The 17794-nt window shown below is 37.1% G+C and overlaps 1 protein-coding gene across 2 annotated transcripts in view; it reads right to left on the bottom strand.

Annotated features, from left to right (window-relative positions):
- Positions 1–3034: 3034 nt before the first annotated feature.
- SH3BP2 (SH3-domain binding protein 2) overlaps positions 3035–17794 on the bottom strand; it is a 21051-nt gene continuing 6291 nt past the window's right edge. The window contains exons 2-13 of one of the 2 annotated variants that reach the window (XM_009710025.1): positions 15428–15567; positions 14251–14353; positions 11686–11803; positions 11020–11090; positions 10534–10622; positions 8532–8597; positions 7115–7694; positions 5913–6021; positions 5527–5582; positions 4685–4766; positions 4365–4424; positions 3035–3928 (exon numbers count right to left, since the gene is read on the bottom strand). In XM_009710025.1, the coding sequence (XP_009708327.1) occupies positions 3791–3928; positions 4365–4424; positions 4685–4766; positions 5527–5582; positions 5913–6021; positions 7115–7694; positions 8532–8597; positions 10534–10622; positions 11020–11090; positions 11686–11803; positions 14251–14353; positions 15428–15567 (1612 nt within the window). In that variant the 3' untranslated portion in view covers positions 3035–3790. The remainder of the gene's footprint in view (positions 3929–4364; positions 4425–4684; positions 4767–5526; positions 5583–5912; positions 6022–7114; positions 7695–8531; positions 8598–10533; positions 10623–11019; positions 11091–11685; positions 11804–14250; positions 14354–15427; positions 15568–17794) is intronic. The other variant, XM_009710024.1, reaches the window with a different exon arrangement.

Raw genomic sequence — 17794 nt, 5'->3', positions numbered from 1 at the left:
ATTGATTTCTACCCAAGTGACTTCCATGCCCCGGCTTAGCAGCTGTATTCCTGTTGGAATATCCTGTATTCCTGTTCCTGCTTAGAACCCTGCATGGAACAGGCGGGCCAGCAGATGTCCCCAAATTCAAAATAATCACCTTAAAGCGTCAGAAATCTTTAGCCTCCTTTTGAACTTTCCAAAGCATGAAGCACCAGAGGCCATGAATACTCTTGCTGCTTATTTACATTCCTGTAAAAACTGAAGTTCTCAACTAGGGAATACTTGACCACTGACACAAAGCACCTTCGCTATCACAGAAAAATTATCTGGCTATCAGATCACTTTTTATGATATGCTGCCTACTGATTTGCAGTCCTTTGTTGAAACTTTTCCTTTTTTTCCCCCAGAAGAGCAATCCCCCCACAAATATCATCTGTAACACTTTTTCTTGCAAGTTTAGATACAAGAGGCAAGCCTTTTTCCAAACTAGTATCAATTATTTTGACTTGGATATTACCAAACTCACAAACTGCATTTTTTTGGTATACCAAATAGTGCTTTCACACTTCTCCACAAACTATTTTAAAGCTAAGGAGCTTGCAGTAGATTGTAGATGCAAGAGGCTGATTTGTGGTGAAGGAAAGAAGAGTTAGTAAGAGGTATAGGAGACAGACTATGAGCCATGCATTCCAGCTGTGCCTTTCCTCCCTACAAATACTAGAAATTTAACTTCACCTAATTCTGCATAAAACAGACTAGACTAGTATGTAGGAGCAAGATGACCTGGAAGAGAGAGTCTAAGTGATTGCAGATTTGTTTGGCCTACAAATACTAGAAATTTAACTTCACCTAATTCTGCATAAAACAGACTAGACTAGTATGTAGGAGCAAGATGACCTGGAAGAGAGAGTCTTACGTGATTGCAGGTTTGTTTGGAAACCTGCTACCTGTTTCTGGAAGGATGAAGGGATTACCTAGCATGTCCTTATCTATATCTCCTACCTTGAATTCTGGAGATGTCAGAGATGTAAACCTACGAGGTTGTAAGCTCACTGTAAATACACACTAACCTACAGATGTAAACCTACCAGGTTACACTGACATTTCTGAGCAGAAGCGCTGTTAGGTGCTGGGAAATGGGAAGGTCCTCTTTTCCCAAGCAAGCTCCTGAAGAACACCTTTGCAGACTTCGCTTTCTTGTTTTTTTTGCTCCTCTGAGACACTCTTTTTATTATGGTCGTACTTGCATTTTGTGTCCATAGATAAAAATGAATGCTTCAGTCCTCAACCCTGCACTCAAACTTTGAAGTAAATGGAAAATAGGTAATTTCCACCCCCAGCCACACTGATGACCAGAACACCAAGTTTCTGATAGCATTGCTTACATGAAGATTTACTTCTTAAGAGGGCTGAAAACTAATTCTTCTAACTTCACGATTAGAAGAATCAAGCACTATTTAACACAACTACAAACAAAAGCATTCAAACACACACCCATGAAGTTAAAAACAACTGCACAAAATTAGGTAAACTGGCATCGAAAGTTTATCCACTTCTGAAATATATACATTTATAGAAAAAAAGAAATTAACACAAAAATTTACATATTTGCAAATTTTGTATTACACAGGTAAAGACAGTGTTATGTTTTATATGTATTGGATTACATAAGACTTTTAAGCTGTAAAATACTTGAGTACATGGTTGCAAAAATAATTAAATATCTGAATAGGGCCCCAAAGATAGCATACTGTAAGTACAACTGTCATGACACAATGAGGTCAATTATTCTCAGATAGAGAAAAATTTACTCTGTAAACAGTATGTGTAAATACTGTAAGAAACTAGAACTTGCTCTGATATACACCTATATATATGCCAAAAATATTTTTAAATGCTTTCTTGGCTGAGCATTCTTTACAGAGTTGATCATATCAGAGTAGTGAACCACAGGGATACTCATTTAAAATAGAAGGAATTAGAAACTTAAAATATCCAATATTCAGTACTGCATATTCTTTACACACATAAAACCTATTATATCAGGAATAGAGATCAAAAGACTAATATTGTATATGTCTGTGTCTCTTGCAAAAGATAGAGGTTTCTTGCCTCAGTTCCTATGTATGGTTTAATATTACGTCTCTTTATTAAGGAAAATCTCTTAGAGATTAAATCCTGGTTTATTGTTTTCATAATCAGAAAAGTCTTATTCTGTAATGGTTTTGTTTATGTTTTTAAAGTTGTGACCATCTAACTGTAACAAGATTAAAACTGACATGTATAAACTTTGAAAGGGTAACAGAAAAAAAAAGTTTATGGGTACAGATTCAGACCGATAGAAACTAGATACCTTCTGTTTCAGGAATGACAGGATTTTTTTTTTTTAAATTATTATTACAAGTCTTGTAAACATTATTAGAGTATGAGACCATTATAACAGTACTTTTGAATCAACACAGTTACTTAACAGGTCATTAAAATAAATTTCTCCTCTTTATCAAAATTTAGGAATAGGATAATTTTGGCATAAATATCAAGCCGTTGTTTTTTCGACATCTGTCCCCGAAATATTAGGGAACAAATATTACAAGCACCCTGATAATGCCTATCACCGATAGTCTGATAGTGCTGATAGTATGTTATAAAACAGATTTTATTTTGCATGCAACTACAAAATGAGTTGCAATTTAATAATAGCAAAATTCTTCATGATCTTCAAAGATTAGACTAGGGCAGTGTGTTTTGCCCTAGAACTGAGCAGAATGCAATGGGCTGACAACCTGACGCTAAGAGACTGGCCACAAAGATTTATGAGGCGAGAGTAGCATCACACTCATGGTTATAGGTTTGGGGGTTTTTTCTGTTTTGTTTTAAAGAACTTTTGATTATAACAATCTGAAAGAAAACTGCTAGTCAGAATTTGGGGTACTGAACAGACTCCCTCCCTTCCCCCTTCATCTTAAGTAGTCTTTTCTATTAAAATTACTATTCCATTACCATTCCAATCTATTAAAATTAAAATTCCATTTAAAATACTAGTGGCACCTACCCTTTCAGTTCAGAACTAAGTAATAGGGCTCCCATGAAAGCCAAATGAGTATCATTCCACACCTATCTGAAGTGCACGTCATTAAGTAGTATGTGGGATGCCACAACCGTATCAGTTGGATAACCCTGATGATGATTACTGCAGACATTGTAATCAGAAGTTACATTTATGTATGAGGTGGCTTAAAAAAAAAAGCCACATTTCTGGATCATCTTTACCTATAGTAGACCAAATTATTTGCACAGAAATCTTCATTATTTACACATCAATTATACAAGTAATACAAAAACTCTCAGTTGAGCACCAGTGCTGACTTAAGGAGTAATGCCTTCAAGTCAGAGTATTAGTATTCCCTGTCACAAGTGAATTCCGATACACTTTCGGAAGCTTCCCTTTTCTGTGTTGGTTGTATTCAGACCAGTTTTTTGTTCATGTCCATCTTCCACATTCCAAGGAGATTAGTAATAGCAGCAATTTTATAAAAGGTGTAGGTATCATGGACAGCTTTCACAGCATAATCAGTTCGGATCTTTTCAAAAGAAAAGACCATAAAATCCACTGGTCTGGATTGTAAGGTTTTACCAAGAGTTCATTAAATGGAGTTCATATGCGACTCACGTGAGAATAAATGGTTGAAACAGACTCAGTTTCTGTGTGCAAACAATGGGATGTCCAACAGTGGCAGGAGTCCACTTTTAATTCAAGGGCAGTAGGGAACCCATTTGTTCTAAGCGGCAGTGAATTATGCCAGTCATGTCACCTTGGTTTAGAGTAACCATAGGGACACCGAAGAATCAGGCTGTCATGACTAGGTAAGACATGAGTGCTATAGTATTCGACCAAACTTCCCATGTTCAAAAACATGATGTCTGAATCCAGGTAAAACTTGCAATCCTGTTGTAGAACAAAAACATATGTAATCATTGACAGCAAATTTTCCAACTCAATGTTTAAAAAAAAGCCCCAAAACATCATCATCAGAACTAAGAAGTTCTTTCAAACAAGCTACTGCTTTGCAAACTAGTCACTTACACAAATAAGTCCAAATTAGACTCAGGAATTTAATATTCCTTCTTTTAAGATCTGACTGGAGCTGAAATTTAGATGTGAACATTTACAGCTAGTTTGTCTTTGCACAATACAGCAACTAGAAAGCCCAGATCTGAGTACTCAAACTCTCATCCTAGGCCAGATATTTGTAATTTAGCTTATTTCTACTCTTAGGAATGGGAAGAAGTTTAGACTTTTAACTTGTAGTTCCGATATACACCTATACACATGCACACTTCAGGCACATATATACACAAGCACACATAGTGCAGCTACTAACCTTTTCAAAGATTCTGTAGTTTCTCACTTTGTCTGCAGATTCATCCCATACGACCAGTACCTTGAAGAAGAAGAATGCAACATAGTCAGTCTATGCTAATAAGCTCTTCTAAGTTAATGCATTATTAAGGAATTAGTTACAATCCAGCCAAAACAAACAAACAAAAAAAAAATCACTGAAGTTATGATAGCGATTGTCTCATATTTTCTTGCTTTAAGGAAAGAGCTCATCTAAATTGTTAAGCAGTTCATAATATCTAAGATATAGTATCTCTAAATCAAAAAGGTTTTTGAGGGGTAGATTCAGCAATTGCAAGTTACCTTTCCAGGCTTAGTAGATGAGTTCCTAATACAGTACAATCCATTTTGCGGTTGTCCCCGTGGGCTACTAGCTTTAAACGTCCTAAAAATAATACAACAATGACATATATTAGCATTTTCTGACTCTGATAATTAAAATGCCTAGATTCTTAAAATTCTTATTACAAATCTCTGTTTCGGCTGTAATAATTTGTAGTACATCATAGCTGAAAGAATTTTACTGTTCTAGCATCTGAACCAGTAACGCAGCACAGACGATCTGGCTTTCTGTGCCACCTAGCATCCTGGCAGAACAACCTCCTCCAGATGGAGTAAAATCACTTTCCAGGCAGTATGCATTTTCAATTGATACAAGAGCACTGAACTAACTCCCCTAAAAAGTGATTTCCATATTAATCACAGAATTGATGAGGTTGGAAGAGACCTCTGGGATCATCGAGTCCAACCTTTGCCCTAACACCACCATGTCAACTAGACCATGGCACTAAGTGCCACCTCCAGCCTTTTCTTAAACACCTCCAGGGATGGTGACTCCACCACCTCCCTGGGCAGCCCATTCCAATGCCTAACGACCCTTTCTGTGAAGAAATGCCTCCTCATTTCTAGCCTGAACTTCACCTGGCACAGCTTGAGTCTATGTCCTCTTGTTCTGTAGCTAGTTGCCTGGGAGAAGAGGCTGATGCCCACCTTGCTGCAACCTCCTTTCAGGTGGGATTAAAGGAATTTAAATACTTCCATTGTGTTTTTAAACGCAAATTGTACCTATCAAAATGATCTTTGGACTACTATTCAGTGCAGGTTTTTGTAGGACTTCTAAGCAACTATTTTCAAGTCAACTCTACCTCTCAACTTCAAAGGATTCAGAGGTATTAAGAAATATTGAAGCAGGCAGCCCAACCTGAAAAATAAACAAAGAAAATAAATCACTGTGTAAGTCAATGACAACTCAAAATGCTAGCAACTTGTTATGCAAGTAAGCTACAGCCATCAGTATCTGAAATTATTAATGGCAATTTAATCTTTACTTTATGCTTCTTCCTCCTTTACATCCAATATTAAAATCCGAAATTTATCAAGGTATTCCTCAAAGCTTTAAAAAAAAAACAACACACAGCATTGTGTTTTCAGAAAGTTAATTTTCCCTGAAATTGTGCGTTTAAAAGGTTCCCAAAAGTATACATAAGCAGGAAAGAAATACTCTGAGAATGGATCATCTCCTTGATCTTACTTTTTCATAGTCATCATCAGAATCATCGTCAGGTTGGTTTGGCTTGGAGGGTAGTGCTGGTTTTTCAAATGAGAAGCTTCTAAAACTCTGTCCATCTGGTGGTGATCTCCTGGCGGAAACAGAACAAAAACTGAAGGACATCTCCTCAGAAAAACAGAACAAATATACACAAAACACTGGAGGGATAATAAAACTAGAACTGAAGAACAAGTCTCAGTTTACCCCCCAAGTCACAGATTAATTTACGTTGGAAGGGACCTCTAGAGATCATTTAGTGCAAGCTCCCGCATAAAGCAGGTCCAACTAGATCAGGTACCTCAGAAAGCTGTGTCCAGTCAAGTTTTGAGTATCTCCAAGGATGGAGATTCCACAGCCTCTCCGCAGCAACCTGTTCTGATGTTTCACCATCAACATGGTGAAAAGTTTTTCCTAACATCTAGCTGCAATTTCCCAGGTTGTGACTGCTGCCTGTTGCCTCTTATCCTATCACTGCAGACCTCTGAGGTCTTGCTGTCTTCTCCATACCAACCCGTTAAGTAGCTGTGGACAGCAGTGATCTCCCATTAGCCTTCCTAAAGGTTGAATGAATACAGTTCTCTCAGCCTCTTCTCACATATCATGGGCTACAGCCCAAACATCTTGGTGGCCTTCCACTGGACTCACTCCTGTATATCAGTGTCTTCCTTGCACTGTCTTTAAAGAGTTTATTACTTGTTCTTCTGAGCTGCTAAATGATCCAATGGACAAAAATATTTTCACCTGACTCACCACCGTGACTAGTTCCAAATTGCTTAAAGCTGATCTTAATATAAAATGAAACACACTTCCTATCTCCACAGAAGCCTAAAATTGTTTTTGCAGTTTACTGAGGTTCTGACATAAAGGCTTCTTATTTATTCACTGTGATCAAAGGCTATTAAGTCTTTAAGACCTGAAAACAAACAAACTACAAAATTTTTCTGTAATTTTTTTTAAAGTTTGGTTTATCTACTGTTTCTTTCTGAACTATTTGAGAAGGTAAAATCATTGCAAAATTTTCAAGTAACAAATATAGAGGCAAAAAAGCACAGCACTGTGAGGAAGAGAGGGATGGTGCAGGGAAGAGAAAGAGATGTCAATGCGAATCTGAAAAATATGTCTGTCAACTAGTTAACTAACACACAATGGAAAAATTTAATAGTGCACTGTATTTTCATACTTACTGTAACTGGGGACATGAAGATTTCTCTGGTCTCGGCTTGATTCCAGGGGGCTGGTGGCTTGGCACAGGTGGCTTTGGGAGCACTGGTGGCACAAACAGTCCAGGCTTACCATATTCTCTTGGCACTCTGGGCTCTGGTTTTTCAGTAAACTGTGACAGCTTGGGTTTGCTGCTTGGTAGTGGAGGAGGAGTTCGTGGTGAAAGGTTTAAGGTTTTTAGCTTCTCGCATCCTTCTGGAGAAGCAAGAACTTGAGCTAGAGGCAGAGGCTCTGGAGGCAATGAGCAAGTTTCTTTGACACACACAGACTTTTTGAAAAGAGGGGGTACAGGGGGAAGCTGTTCACTTAGTCTCCGGCTTGAGGATTGAATCTTTAGATTAGGTTCAGCTCGGCACTGTAACTGGGGTTCTCTCATGTTTAAGAGATCCTCCAGTTTGATATCAGGTAAGCTTCTTTTAGGAGGCGGTGGTGGTACTAGCACAGTAGATTTGCCACCAAAGGAATTTGCCCTTGATTCCGAGTAGGCAGCTTTTCTGGCATAAGGAACTGGTGGAGGTGGGTAGGCTGGGGGCAGGACCATATCTACAGAAAGAAAACATTCAAAAAACAGGACACACTGAGGGGAAATATAGTATGTCAAGAAACGAGTCTTTTCAATTTTATTTTCTATGTGATTTAAGGTACTTCATTGGCATCTGGTCTGATAGTACCCAAAATGCTGGACAAGCATTTAACTTTCAGCACAATTCTGAATGTTAAACTCCTGCAATTTTTATTCAGGCATGGCTTATGACGACTTAGCAAAGAGTTCTCCTTTTGCTAAAAACAAAGAAAAAGAGACTACATTAAAAGCATTACTCCTGCTCCAGACTGATGACCAGATAAAGGTTCTTCCAGGGCAGGAGGCCTGCAAGAGAGCATGCTCTTAAAGGCATGTAACATCTTCTATAATTGTTACTGCTGTTAGTAGGAACTTTTGACCCTAAACACCTCTCAAGATTAGATACCTGTGCATTACTTCAGTTATTGATGACCAAAGGGCTGGAACACCCCTTGTATGAAGACAGGCTGAGAGTTGGGTTGCTCAGCCTGGAGAAGAGAAGGCTCCAGGGAGACCTTAGAGCAGCCTTCCAGTACCCAAAAGGATGCACCCTCCCTGGAAGTGTTCAAGGTCAGGTTGGATGGGGCTTTGAGCAACCTGGTCCAGTGGAAGGTGTCCCTGCCCATGGCAGGGGGATTGGAACTAGATGATCTTTAAGGTCCCTTCCAACCCAACCCATTCCAGGATTCTATTTTACTACCTGCAATGCTTTAGATATGATCAAGCCAAAACAATAATCTGGCATTCTACATGAATATTGACTTCATTAGAGGCCTTTCATGGGGTCTTTTGTGAAGGGAATGAAAGAAATCACATACCATCTTTCACTACCTCAGAAGTATCTGGCTGCAAGTAAGACTCATCCTCTTCCTCCTGGTCGTAATCTGCAGATAAAAATCTGTATGTTAGACTGATAAGTGCTCGTGGAACCAAGAAAGAGTATTGAGTACTTATTGCTCTTTAATAAACAAGTATTTTTCAGCTAAATTCTTTTTAAAAGAGGTGGAAAAATAATGAAGAATTTTGGTCCACTCTCTGCTATTGAGAATAGGTGTGTTCTTAAATTTTGATGTCAATTAAAGAAAGCCATGACTTACAACAGCGGGAGATTAACTACACTGCACATTAAGTTTTTTTCATCTTTCAAATTAAAATTTACTTTCTGGTGACACTTTCCAGTGTTATTGCCTGCCTAAGAAAAATTCAAATTGGTCGCAGACACACAACTACAGGGATGCACTGGCAAAACCAGTTGGAAAAAAGTTATCCCCAAAACCTAACCCTAACACAGAAACATTTGTGATTTTGCAATACAGAAGCCTAAGCAAGCCTAGTGATCTATGAAACTATTAATTCTTTTGCCTTGCTCTGGCAACAAAAAAATGCACCACAGCAAATGGTTTCAATGTTGCCTTTAACTATAAGTCAGAATAATCAAGACATGAAAAACATGCTACTTCTAGGCAGTAATTTCTCATCATTGACTATGACAGGAGCCTCAAGGACAATATGCAGTATTTCCCCAGAGAATACACTTAAGAGTATCTGCTAAAAATCAGTTCGCTCTTCTAATTTGACTAATTTAAACTCCTGCTAGGCCTCTTAACATAGTCTGTATTGCATATAACCCTTCCCTCCTAAACACAGTAGTACTAAACTGCAATCCTACATGAAACGCTGATGAGTCTGCTTTCCTCTGCTTTGCAGCAATTGAACCGCATTTCCTAAAAAGACTCACTCCTGACTTTTTGTCCTAGGCAGGAAAGACTCAGGAATTTCCTTTCAGGAAATGAGAGTACTTGCTCCAATCAACGCTGCCCTTAGAAATCTGAAAGGGCAGATGAGAAAAGACCTAGTAAAGGAACTATGTTGAACCTTGAGGTGAGGCTTCTCATGTTGGATTTTACTAACACATTTCTTGACTAGGAAGTCAATTGCTGAAATATGCTGTGAAAGCCTATCTGACAGACTTTGTGTATTTTTTGAATTAGAAGTGAGGACATTAAACACACTCAGCCTGAACTGTTTATTGTGAATCAACTACAGCAATGAACAGGTATCAAGCTTCAAACAAAAAAGGCTATGCTAAGAATGAGATTTTCAGAGCCTTACTTTAAAAAGTTACTCAGTTTGAAAGTCATTGAAGAACGTTCTCCTATGCACTTCACAAAGGTCTGTCCTATGCCTAATGTAAGATCTTCCTTAACTGGAGGGATGATCAATTCTGTTTCATACTAAAGAGACTACAACACAGATGCAACAACATCCCAATGTGGGTGACTGCTTGTTTCGCAGGACAGGTGAATTAATTTCACAGTCTAGACGGGAGGTAACTAGCTCCACAATGTTTTACTGCATTGTCTCCGCATGTCTTCAGAACATACTTTTAAGTTACTAATATCCTATTATTATAATTTTATTCAATTACCAGAAATAATATTCAATTATCATAATAAAGACCACTTTGTATTTCTACACTATGACCTATGGACACTCAAAAGTTTTATCTTTTTGCTAGATCTACAAACTCTCCAACATGCAGTCTTAATAAAAATTTTAAATAGTATTATTAGTGTGTCAGACACCTCCTTGAAAGATCTGAATTTCTTTAGTTACCATTTATTTTTACTAATGGTTTATGGTACAGAGTATCTGCTTCCGATTTAAAATTACAACTATATACCTTGTAAAAAAAAAAGATATATATATAGTTGCAAATTGGATTAGTCCGCTTCAGCTATGGGAATAATTCCTGCAGAATCCAGAAGAAATAAATAAGCAAATAAATAAATCTTATTTATCAGTGTCTAAATTTGTCACCTTCATTATCTGCTGAATGATGAGAGTACTTGATATCAATGGGACGTTCTACTGAGCCATAGAAACTGTCTGCATCAGACCCAGAGTCACTGCAAAAGAAAAGACACAGTACCTTCTGCATCACTGTGCTACAGGTCTTGGGACAGTAAACACATCTGTTAGCAGGACTGCAGCACTGGAAAGGAATGCTGGAAAAGCAGAAGGAATCTATTCCTGTTTCCTAATTAACAGCCTGATATGTTGCTGCTGTCTTTTTTAAGTTTTTATTTGTTTTACACAAAGCTGACATTTAAAGTTCTCTTACTAAAAAGACTTACGTCTTGGTATTCTTTAAACTATGTATTAGGAAGGCCTTTCATTCTTGGGCCTTACTGCACCTGCTTTTATTTAACAGTAAATTACCTGCAGGTGCAAAGAGCCTAAAACGCCACTGTCAAGAGCTAGTGCAAAAGGGATAAAAAGCAAATAAAGATTAAGAGTTTATACCTGAACTCTGTTATTGTTTCTTTCTTCTCATGGTAGTGATCAATTTCCCTCCTCAAGGATAGCATCCAATTCTAAATAAGAATAAAAATACAACATTCAACACATCCATCTTTAAATCATTAAACAAAGATGCACAGTATCTGCCCTCTGTAAGAACAGAGTAACTGTGCAAGGAACGTACATTGAAATAGTATTTATCCATGATTTTATACTGAGAGGACTTATCAGTCAAATGTTTTGACTATCTAAAATGCTCTAAGAACATATTCAAATATTAAACTTTGTTTGCAAATTTGAAGCTGTTATTTCTAAAGCCAGGTACTTGTTCATAGTATGTTTCCGGGTAACAGATTTCACTGAACAGTTTTCACAGTTTACCAAAGGTTTAACATATAAATATTTGTTTCTTGTCTAAAAGTAAAACAAGGAATACGGAGAAAACCATGCCATCTAGTATGTCACTTATAGCCATTCCCTAAATTACAACTTGAACTAACGCTAACTTAATAGTTAAAAACTTCATACATGATTTTCAGGGGAGCCCAGAGAACTAGGTATACAAATTTCAGTGGCAGCTGCATGTGCAGTGGATGTAGATTTTAGGGAAGTCCAAGATTCACTTTCTGCTTCCAGGAAAATTATATTGCAGAAGAAGAAGAAAGTTACCTTTCTTTCATCTTCAGAAGAAGCTGAAAAAAACCACGTCCTGTGCTTCTTGCTAATGTGAACTAACTTGAAAGGGAACACATTGCTTGATGTTGTCTCCTCAGCTGCCCGCATAACCCTGAGAAACAGAACAGCCGATACATAAAAACCTTAATCTGTAAGTTTAATTCTGCTGTGCAAGTCATAAAGCTCTGATAAAAAGCAGTTTTACAGGCCAGTTTTGCCTTACAAAAAATAACCCCCAAGCCCAGGGAAATGCTGCAAGAATCCCCACATGTACTATTCCATTAAAGTGGTAGAAAGGACAACGCAAGAGTGCCCACAGGAGAAAGAGCACTAGAGTTAAACCACCAGCCAGACTTATGAATGGATGTTTCGACCTGTTCAATCGTTTTAATGAATTGCATTAATTCACAAGCTTCATACCACAGTAAGTAGTATTTAGGGTGCCTGTGATCCTTATTTCAGAAAGGCACAGAAGAGAAATCAAAACACAGGTTTTCCATGAAAATAAAGGAGAACTACTATTAACAATTAACTTAATTTTTCCACTTTTCTCTTATAAACACTTTCTTGCACTTTTTTAATTATTCCAAAACAAGCGTAAATCAACCTCTTTCACAAACTACATTAGATATGTTTGCTTCCTTTTATTTTTTCCCAGAGAAGTCTCAAATGAGGAAATTCCTTACAGGCATAAAATTTTGTTGTAAATGCTCACTATAAGGCTTTGGAACAAATAAGGAGACTAAAATCCTAAGACTGTGGGTAATCTAAAAGTAACATTTCTAAGATTTATTCAGCATAAGCCACAGAGAAATCTGATTAAAGTTTTTATAATCATTCTTGGGGCTTGCTTTCTTGTTCCTAAACTTTAACTCACCAATTTCCTCATATAATATAGTATTTCCATAAGCCCTTAATATTTAGGGAAGGTGGTTTGTTAACATAGAAAAAAAGATTCTCAGAGACATTTGACTTTTGGTTAGGTACCTAATCAAGATAACATTGTTTTGAAAAAAATATATCTAATCAACACCCTGAAGCTGCCATTAAGAACAACATCAACTGCAAAATTATTTCAGAATTAGAGACTGCATCTTTTTTAGAACACCAATCCTACTTTCAAGCTGGAGGTTGTAGTTTTCTACATCTGCCCAGTCCAAAACAAAGCCACAAAAGTAACTAGCAAGTTATTGCACTATTTAAGGCTAACAGGGATGTTAATGTGGGAAATATGCATGGTACAGCTGGGAGGGATACTAGCAATAGGCATCACTATACATTTTGAGTCACTAGTGAACTCTGGCGCTTTCTCATCTCCTGTCCACTCTTAACACATGAAGGCTATTGAATGAAAACTGCAAAATAAAAGCCCAGGGAAGCCTTAGTGACCTGTTTTCACACAACTGTATGCAACTACCCAGTCTAACGAATTCTTTAATTTCAAATTCTTTTTCAATGACGCTTATGTCTGTGCATAATACTAACCAAGACCTGATCCCAATTCCAACCAAGGTCTCTACAACGCTGCTAGAACGGAGATATATAAAAAGCTACAAGGCTGCTCGAATGCAGGTATATGCAAAGCAATGGCACAGTCCCTAGCATTTACAAAATCCATGGTATTTTTCATATTAGTGTGATGACAGAAGCTAGTGTCATGACCAAGTTACAGTATAGGTTTCTTATACAAATTAATCTTGAATTTTTAATTAGCTACAATGTTTACAACTGCATTCCCATAAAATGCGCCACTGCTCTGGTCAGTTAGAAAGCTCTCACATTCCAAGAAGAGGTATTTCCTTATTCCAAAAGTCCGAGAACATTATTCAGTACAAGAATAACATACATGTTTACAGATACAATAAAATTGCAGTGGTTTGGACCAGTAATGTGATATTTCTCTACATTCCTTCTCTCACTAGTCCTTTCTTAGTATCAATCACAACAGCAATTTCCTAAAGTTAGGTTAGACTTCTATTAGTAGGCCTTGCACATATGCTGCACTCAGATTCTGAGAGTGCTAGTTAACTTGAAAACCATGTAGATTTGTCTTCAACTTAAAAAGAAATATTAAGATTTATAACGTGTAGCAAAATGAGTCAGGCATTTTGCACATGCATTCTCTCATTTATCTCTCCTGTAGTTGATTCAGTTTTGACACCACTTAGTGTTACTGAATCAGTAACTCCATAAATATTCCTTTCTGATTCCTATTTTTGTGATGATCACTGAAATCACCACAGAACAAAGACTGTTTGTCTGAAAGAATCCACATCGATCTGCCTGTGCCAAGTCTGCATTAAGTCAGTAACAAGAGTAAGCCCACTGCAATTTTAACAGCTTTGCAGGTTAAATTACAAAAGGTGAAGGCTATACACTTGCAAAGCACAGGGAACACCATATATACAATCTGAAAGCAATACATCTCTCGGAATTCGAGATCAGTGCTTAACCCAAACAACAGATGTGGTTGCATTTAACTTTGTTGGAAATGAAAACCATAGCTTCCTGCATTACGTAAAAGGAGACTGAGTGTTAAGTAAGTTCTTTGGGACTCACCTGTTGTAACCATTCAAAGAAAATGCACCCTGTGGAGATGCAGATGTGCTGCTCTTAAAATAGTAAATACATCCCTCATGGATGATAACAAATCTCAATGGCCCTGAAAAGATAAAGAAAAAAAAAAAAGAGCAAAATATAAATCCAAAGACAGTATATTAACTAGAATCTCTTAACTTGGGTAGGATTATGAAGATTTTAGTAGTCTTATTAATCATTACAAAAGAACACAAACTAGTTAAGTGACAGCTTGTTGATCATCAGTCACATGGTAAAGCTGCCCATTCACAGAGTTTCAGGACTAAGGGTAGTATTTGCTTCCCTCATCTGAGAGGCAGCTGATCTAATAACTTCAAAAGAAGCTTAAGAGACTGCAGGTCTGACCTCCACCCATGCTCCTTTACTAGAGGAGTAAGCTAATGTAGGATTGCAACCTAAAACAAAACGAGAGGAAGGTAGCCACAAGCTACAAATACATATTTACATCCATCCCAAAACCATGACGGTATCTCCCTCTCTTCTTTCACCTCAAGTACATAAAGCTACCAATAAAACAATGTTTTATTCTCTTTTTTTAAAGGGGCCAACACTCCTTCCTTTATCAAAGGTAGTAATCTCTGTCCTTAATTATATAAGTATAGTTCAGTTATAAACAGGAATAGCAAATGAATAGCATATAAATAAACCCAAAATCTTAAGTTTTCTCCATGTAAATATATTCTGATTCCAGAAGCAATTACTGTTTAAGTGCAGCCTAATGTTGGCAGTGAGAAAATTTCCATTTCACAACAGCAGTAGGAGATAGGGATATTTTTCCAGTACAGAATAACCAAGTGGAAAAAAGCTGAGTACTAATTTCTTTTAAAAAAGAATACTTGAAATTGATACATATCCCAGGAATCTGCTTCTGTGTTTAAAACCTTACTTGTCAAATCCTTCACAAGAGATTTAACCAAGTAAAAGAAAATCAGCCACAACATTTATAATCTAAGATTTACAGTTCCAAAACAATTAAAGGAAATTCTTTCAATATGGGTCTTTCACACATATATTCCAGTACAGACAAAATAAGTGGAAGAACAGCTTCATTAAATAGTCTGCTAACTTGAAAAGTGTTAATGGCCCCAAAGACAAGCATTTAAAACATTTCATTTATTTAATACCTCATTCAACTTACACTTCAAAATCTGCAGCTGGGTGCCTCCTTTTTTATGAAGATACCCTGATTTGGTCACTCCTCCAGGCATCGTCAAAAGGTTTTGTGCTCCAATTGCCTTCATTGGGACTGGCCAGACCTGCTCCTGCGAGGCCATTGTTCTGCAATTTAGAATAATCAAAAACAGTTTAAAACTTAGATTTTACTTTAAGAAATGAGTACCAAGAAACAAAGCTTGTTTCCTTAAACAAGTTTTCCACACATTTTTTTTTAGTCAAGTATGTAGCACAGACGAGTGTTCATAGATTCCAGGAAGTTTGTGATATATAAAAAAACATGGTGCAGAAAGTCCCGATTTATTTTTATACAGCTCTCAAAAATGATTGACAGTTGTCAAAACAATGGAAGAGTGCTTAGTAAATGTTATTTAAGTATTTGTATTTTAAAAATTCCCCAGATAACACTATGAGACTTAATCAGGCAGGTGACTAGAAAGAAAATCAGTTTCTTCTCCAAAGTTCTATGCCACACGTATATACACTGTAATTTTCTGTATAATAAGGGAATCAACAGTCATGTTTTAGTAACCACAGTATCCAATACTACTTATTCCTTATATTTACATGTTTTATTCTGAATGAAAGCATTAGTATATAATCTCATACTGGATGTCATATGTGACAGCATCCTGTGCAAATGAAATGAAGTTCATCTCAGACTGCTGCAGGCTTCCACTTAATCTATATATCAATTATTAACGCCGTGCGTCTGAAACAGGTTACGAAAAAAAATTTGTTTCTTAAGTAGATTTTTGTGTCTGATATATTGCTATGAAACCTTTCTATCTTCAGCTGGTAACAGAACTAGGCTAAAAAAATCCTACTATGTAATACAGAAAAGAAATCACGCATGAACTGAATGGGAAGTTGGACCTAGACGTGAAAGAGTCTGTTATCCTCAGGTGTGGGGCTAGAGACCTTTTGCTGTAACAGGTAAAATAATGAAGTTCCAATTAATTAGTTTCTGATAAAGGAATGAACGGTTTAGAACTGAAAAGCTTTTAGTGGAGGACTGAAATCTAATGGATCCTGTTTGCTTCTCCTTTCCCCAAAAAGGACAGTAATGGAAGTCAAGAGAGTAGCTCAGTACAGGAATCCAAGAGCCTACAGCACAACACAGCTATCCGAGCACTGGTCTCTCCAGCCTAAGATGGCAACTTGAAGTACCCACACTGAAAAGAATAAGCAAGCGATACAGTTTTGTTGAGGGATTAATTGTAACTACAGTAGAGTACATATCCATTGTATATGTGTTAGGAAAAACAGAAATGCAAGTCAATTGATCTTCCAGTGGATCAGCTTAGGACTTAGATCTAACTGCTTGCCCTTTGCTGATGATGCACATGTGAGGAGGGGTGGAAATTACTAGCAATTTCTACCAGGAGAGCTTAAACTCAATTAAATCCTCTAGGTAGCCTGGAAAACTTAATCACAAAAATTAATTTTTAGTCCCCAGTGTTACAAAACAGGCACAAGCAGAGAAGATAAGATCCAAGACCCTAGAATGGTTCTCACAGCAGACACTGCAAGGCATCATGGTTTCCCAGTTTTCCTCCAGGACCCTCCTGCTCACCAAAAGGTAAATTACTTTTGTTGTATTCAGCTATATCCTTCCTTCTGCTATTTCCTTCCTGTTGTTATCATATGATTGAGATCTTTCCAAGTGGAGTTGTTCCTTCCTCTCCCTCCTCCACAACGAAATTTCTAGCAACAGCAATGTGTTAACAAGTCCAAGAGGGGGCTACACACAAATATTTTAAGCTTTTAAAAATTAAAAAAAAAATATTAATTTTTTTTAAAGTTAAAATTTTTTTTTTTAAAGTAACAAAAGTTACCCCCCCCCCAATAAATCCTTAAAATTATTTCTACATGTTTTGAATAAGAGTCAAAGTGAGGGAAATAGAGAGCGTTAAGCAGCTGGCTGCTGACACCAAACCACACTGCAGTATTGCTAAGAGTGATTTCCTTGAAATGAGGAACGCAAAGGCAAGTCCTTAAAAGAAGAATGTAGCTCAGAACAAGCTCATCAACATCCAAACTTTAGAAATTAATTTATGATTAAGTTATTTCAGTCCATTTCTAGTTACATTCAGAACAAAGATTAAGAAAAAATGGAACCTTTATATTCAGACAAATATACTCTGATAAGAGTTTTCTTGAATTAACTCTAACATTAGTCTCAATGCCATCCAACAGTTTCAAGTTCATCATGGGAGTTCAAATCCTGTTGCTTTTACTACAAAGAACAGGACAAGAAAGGACTTAAACACCTAGCCTTTGGTGTGAAATTGTTTCAGTGTTAAGTACTTAGGTTGAAAAGATATCGGAA

Source organism: Cariama cristata, unplaced genomic scaffold (genome assembly GCF_000690535.1).
Source record: "Cariama cristata isolate BGI_N322 unplaced genomic scaffold, ASM69053v1 scaffold30261, whole genome shotgun sequence".
In the NCBI taxonomy this organism is placed as follows: Eukaryota; Metazoa; Chordata; class Aves; order Cariamiformes; family Cariamidae; genus Cariama; species Cariama cristata.
This window is presented reverse-complemented; position numbering and strand designations above follow the sequence as displayed.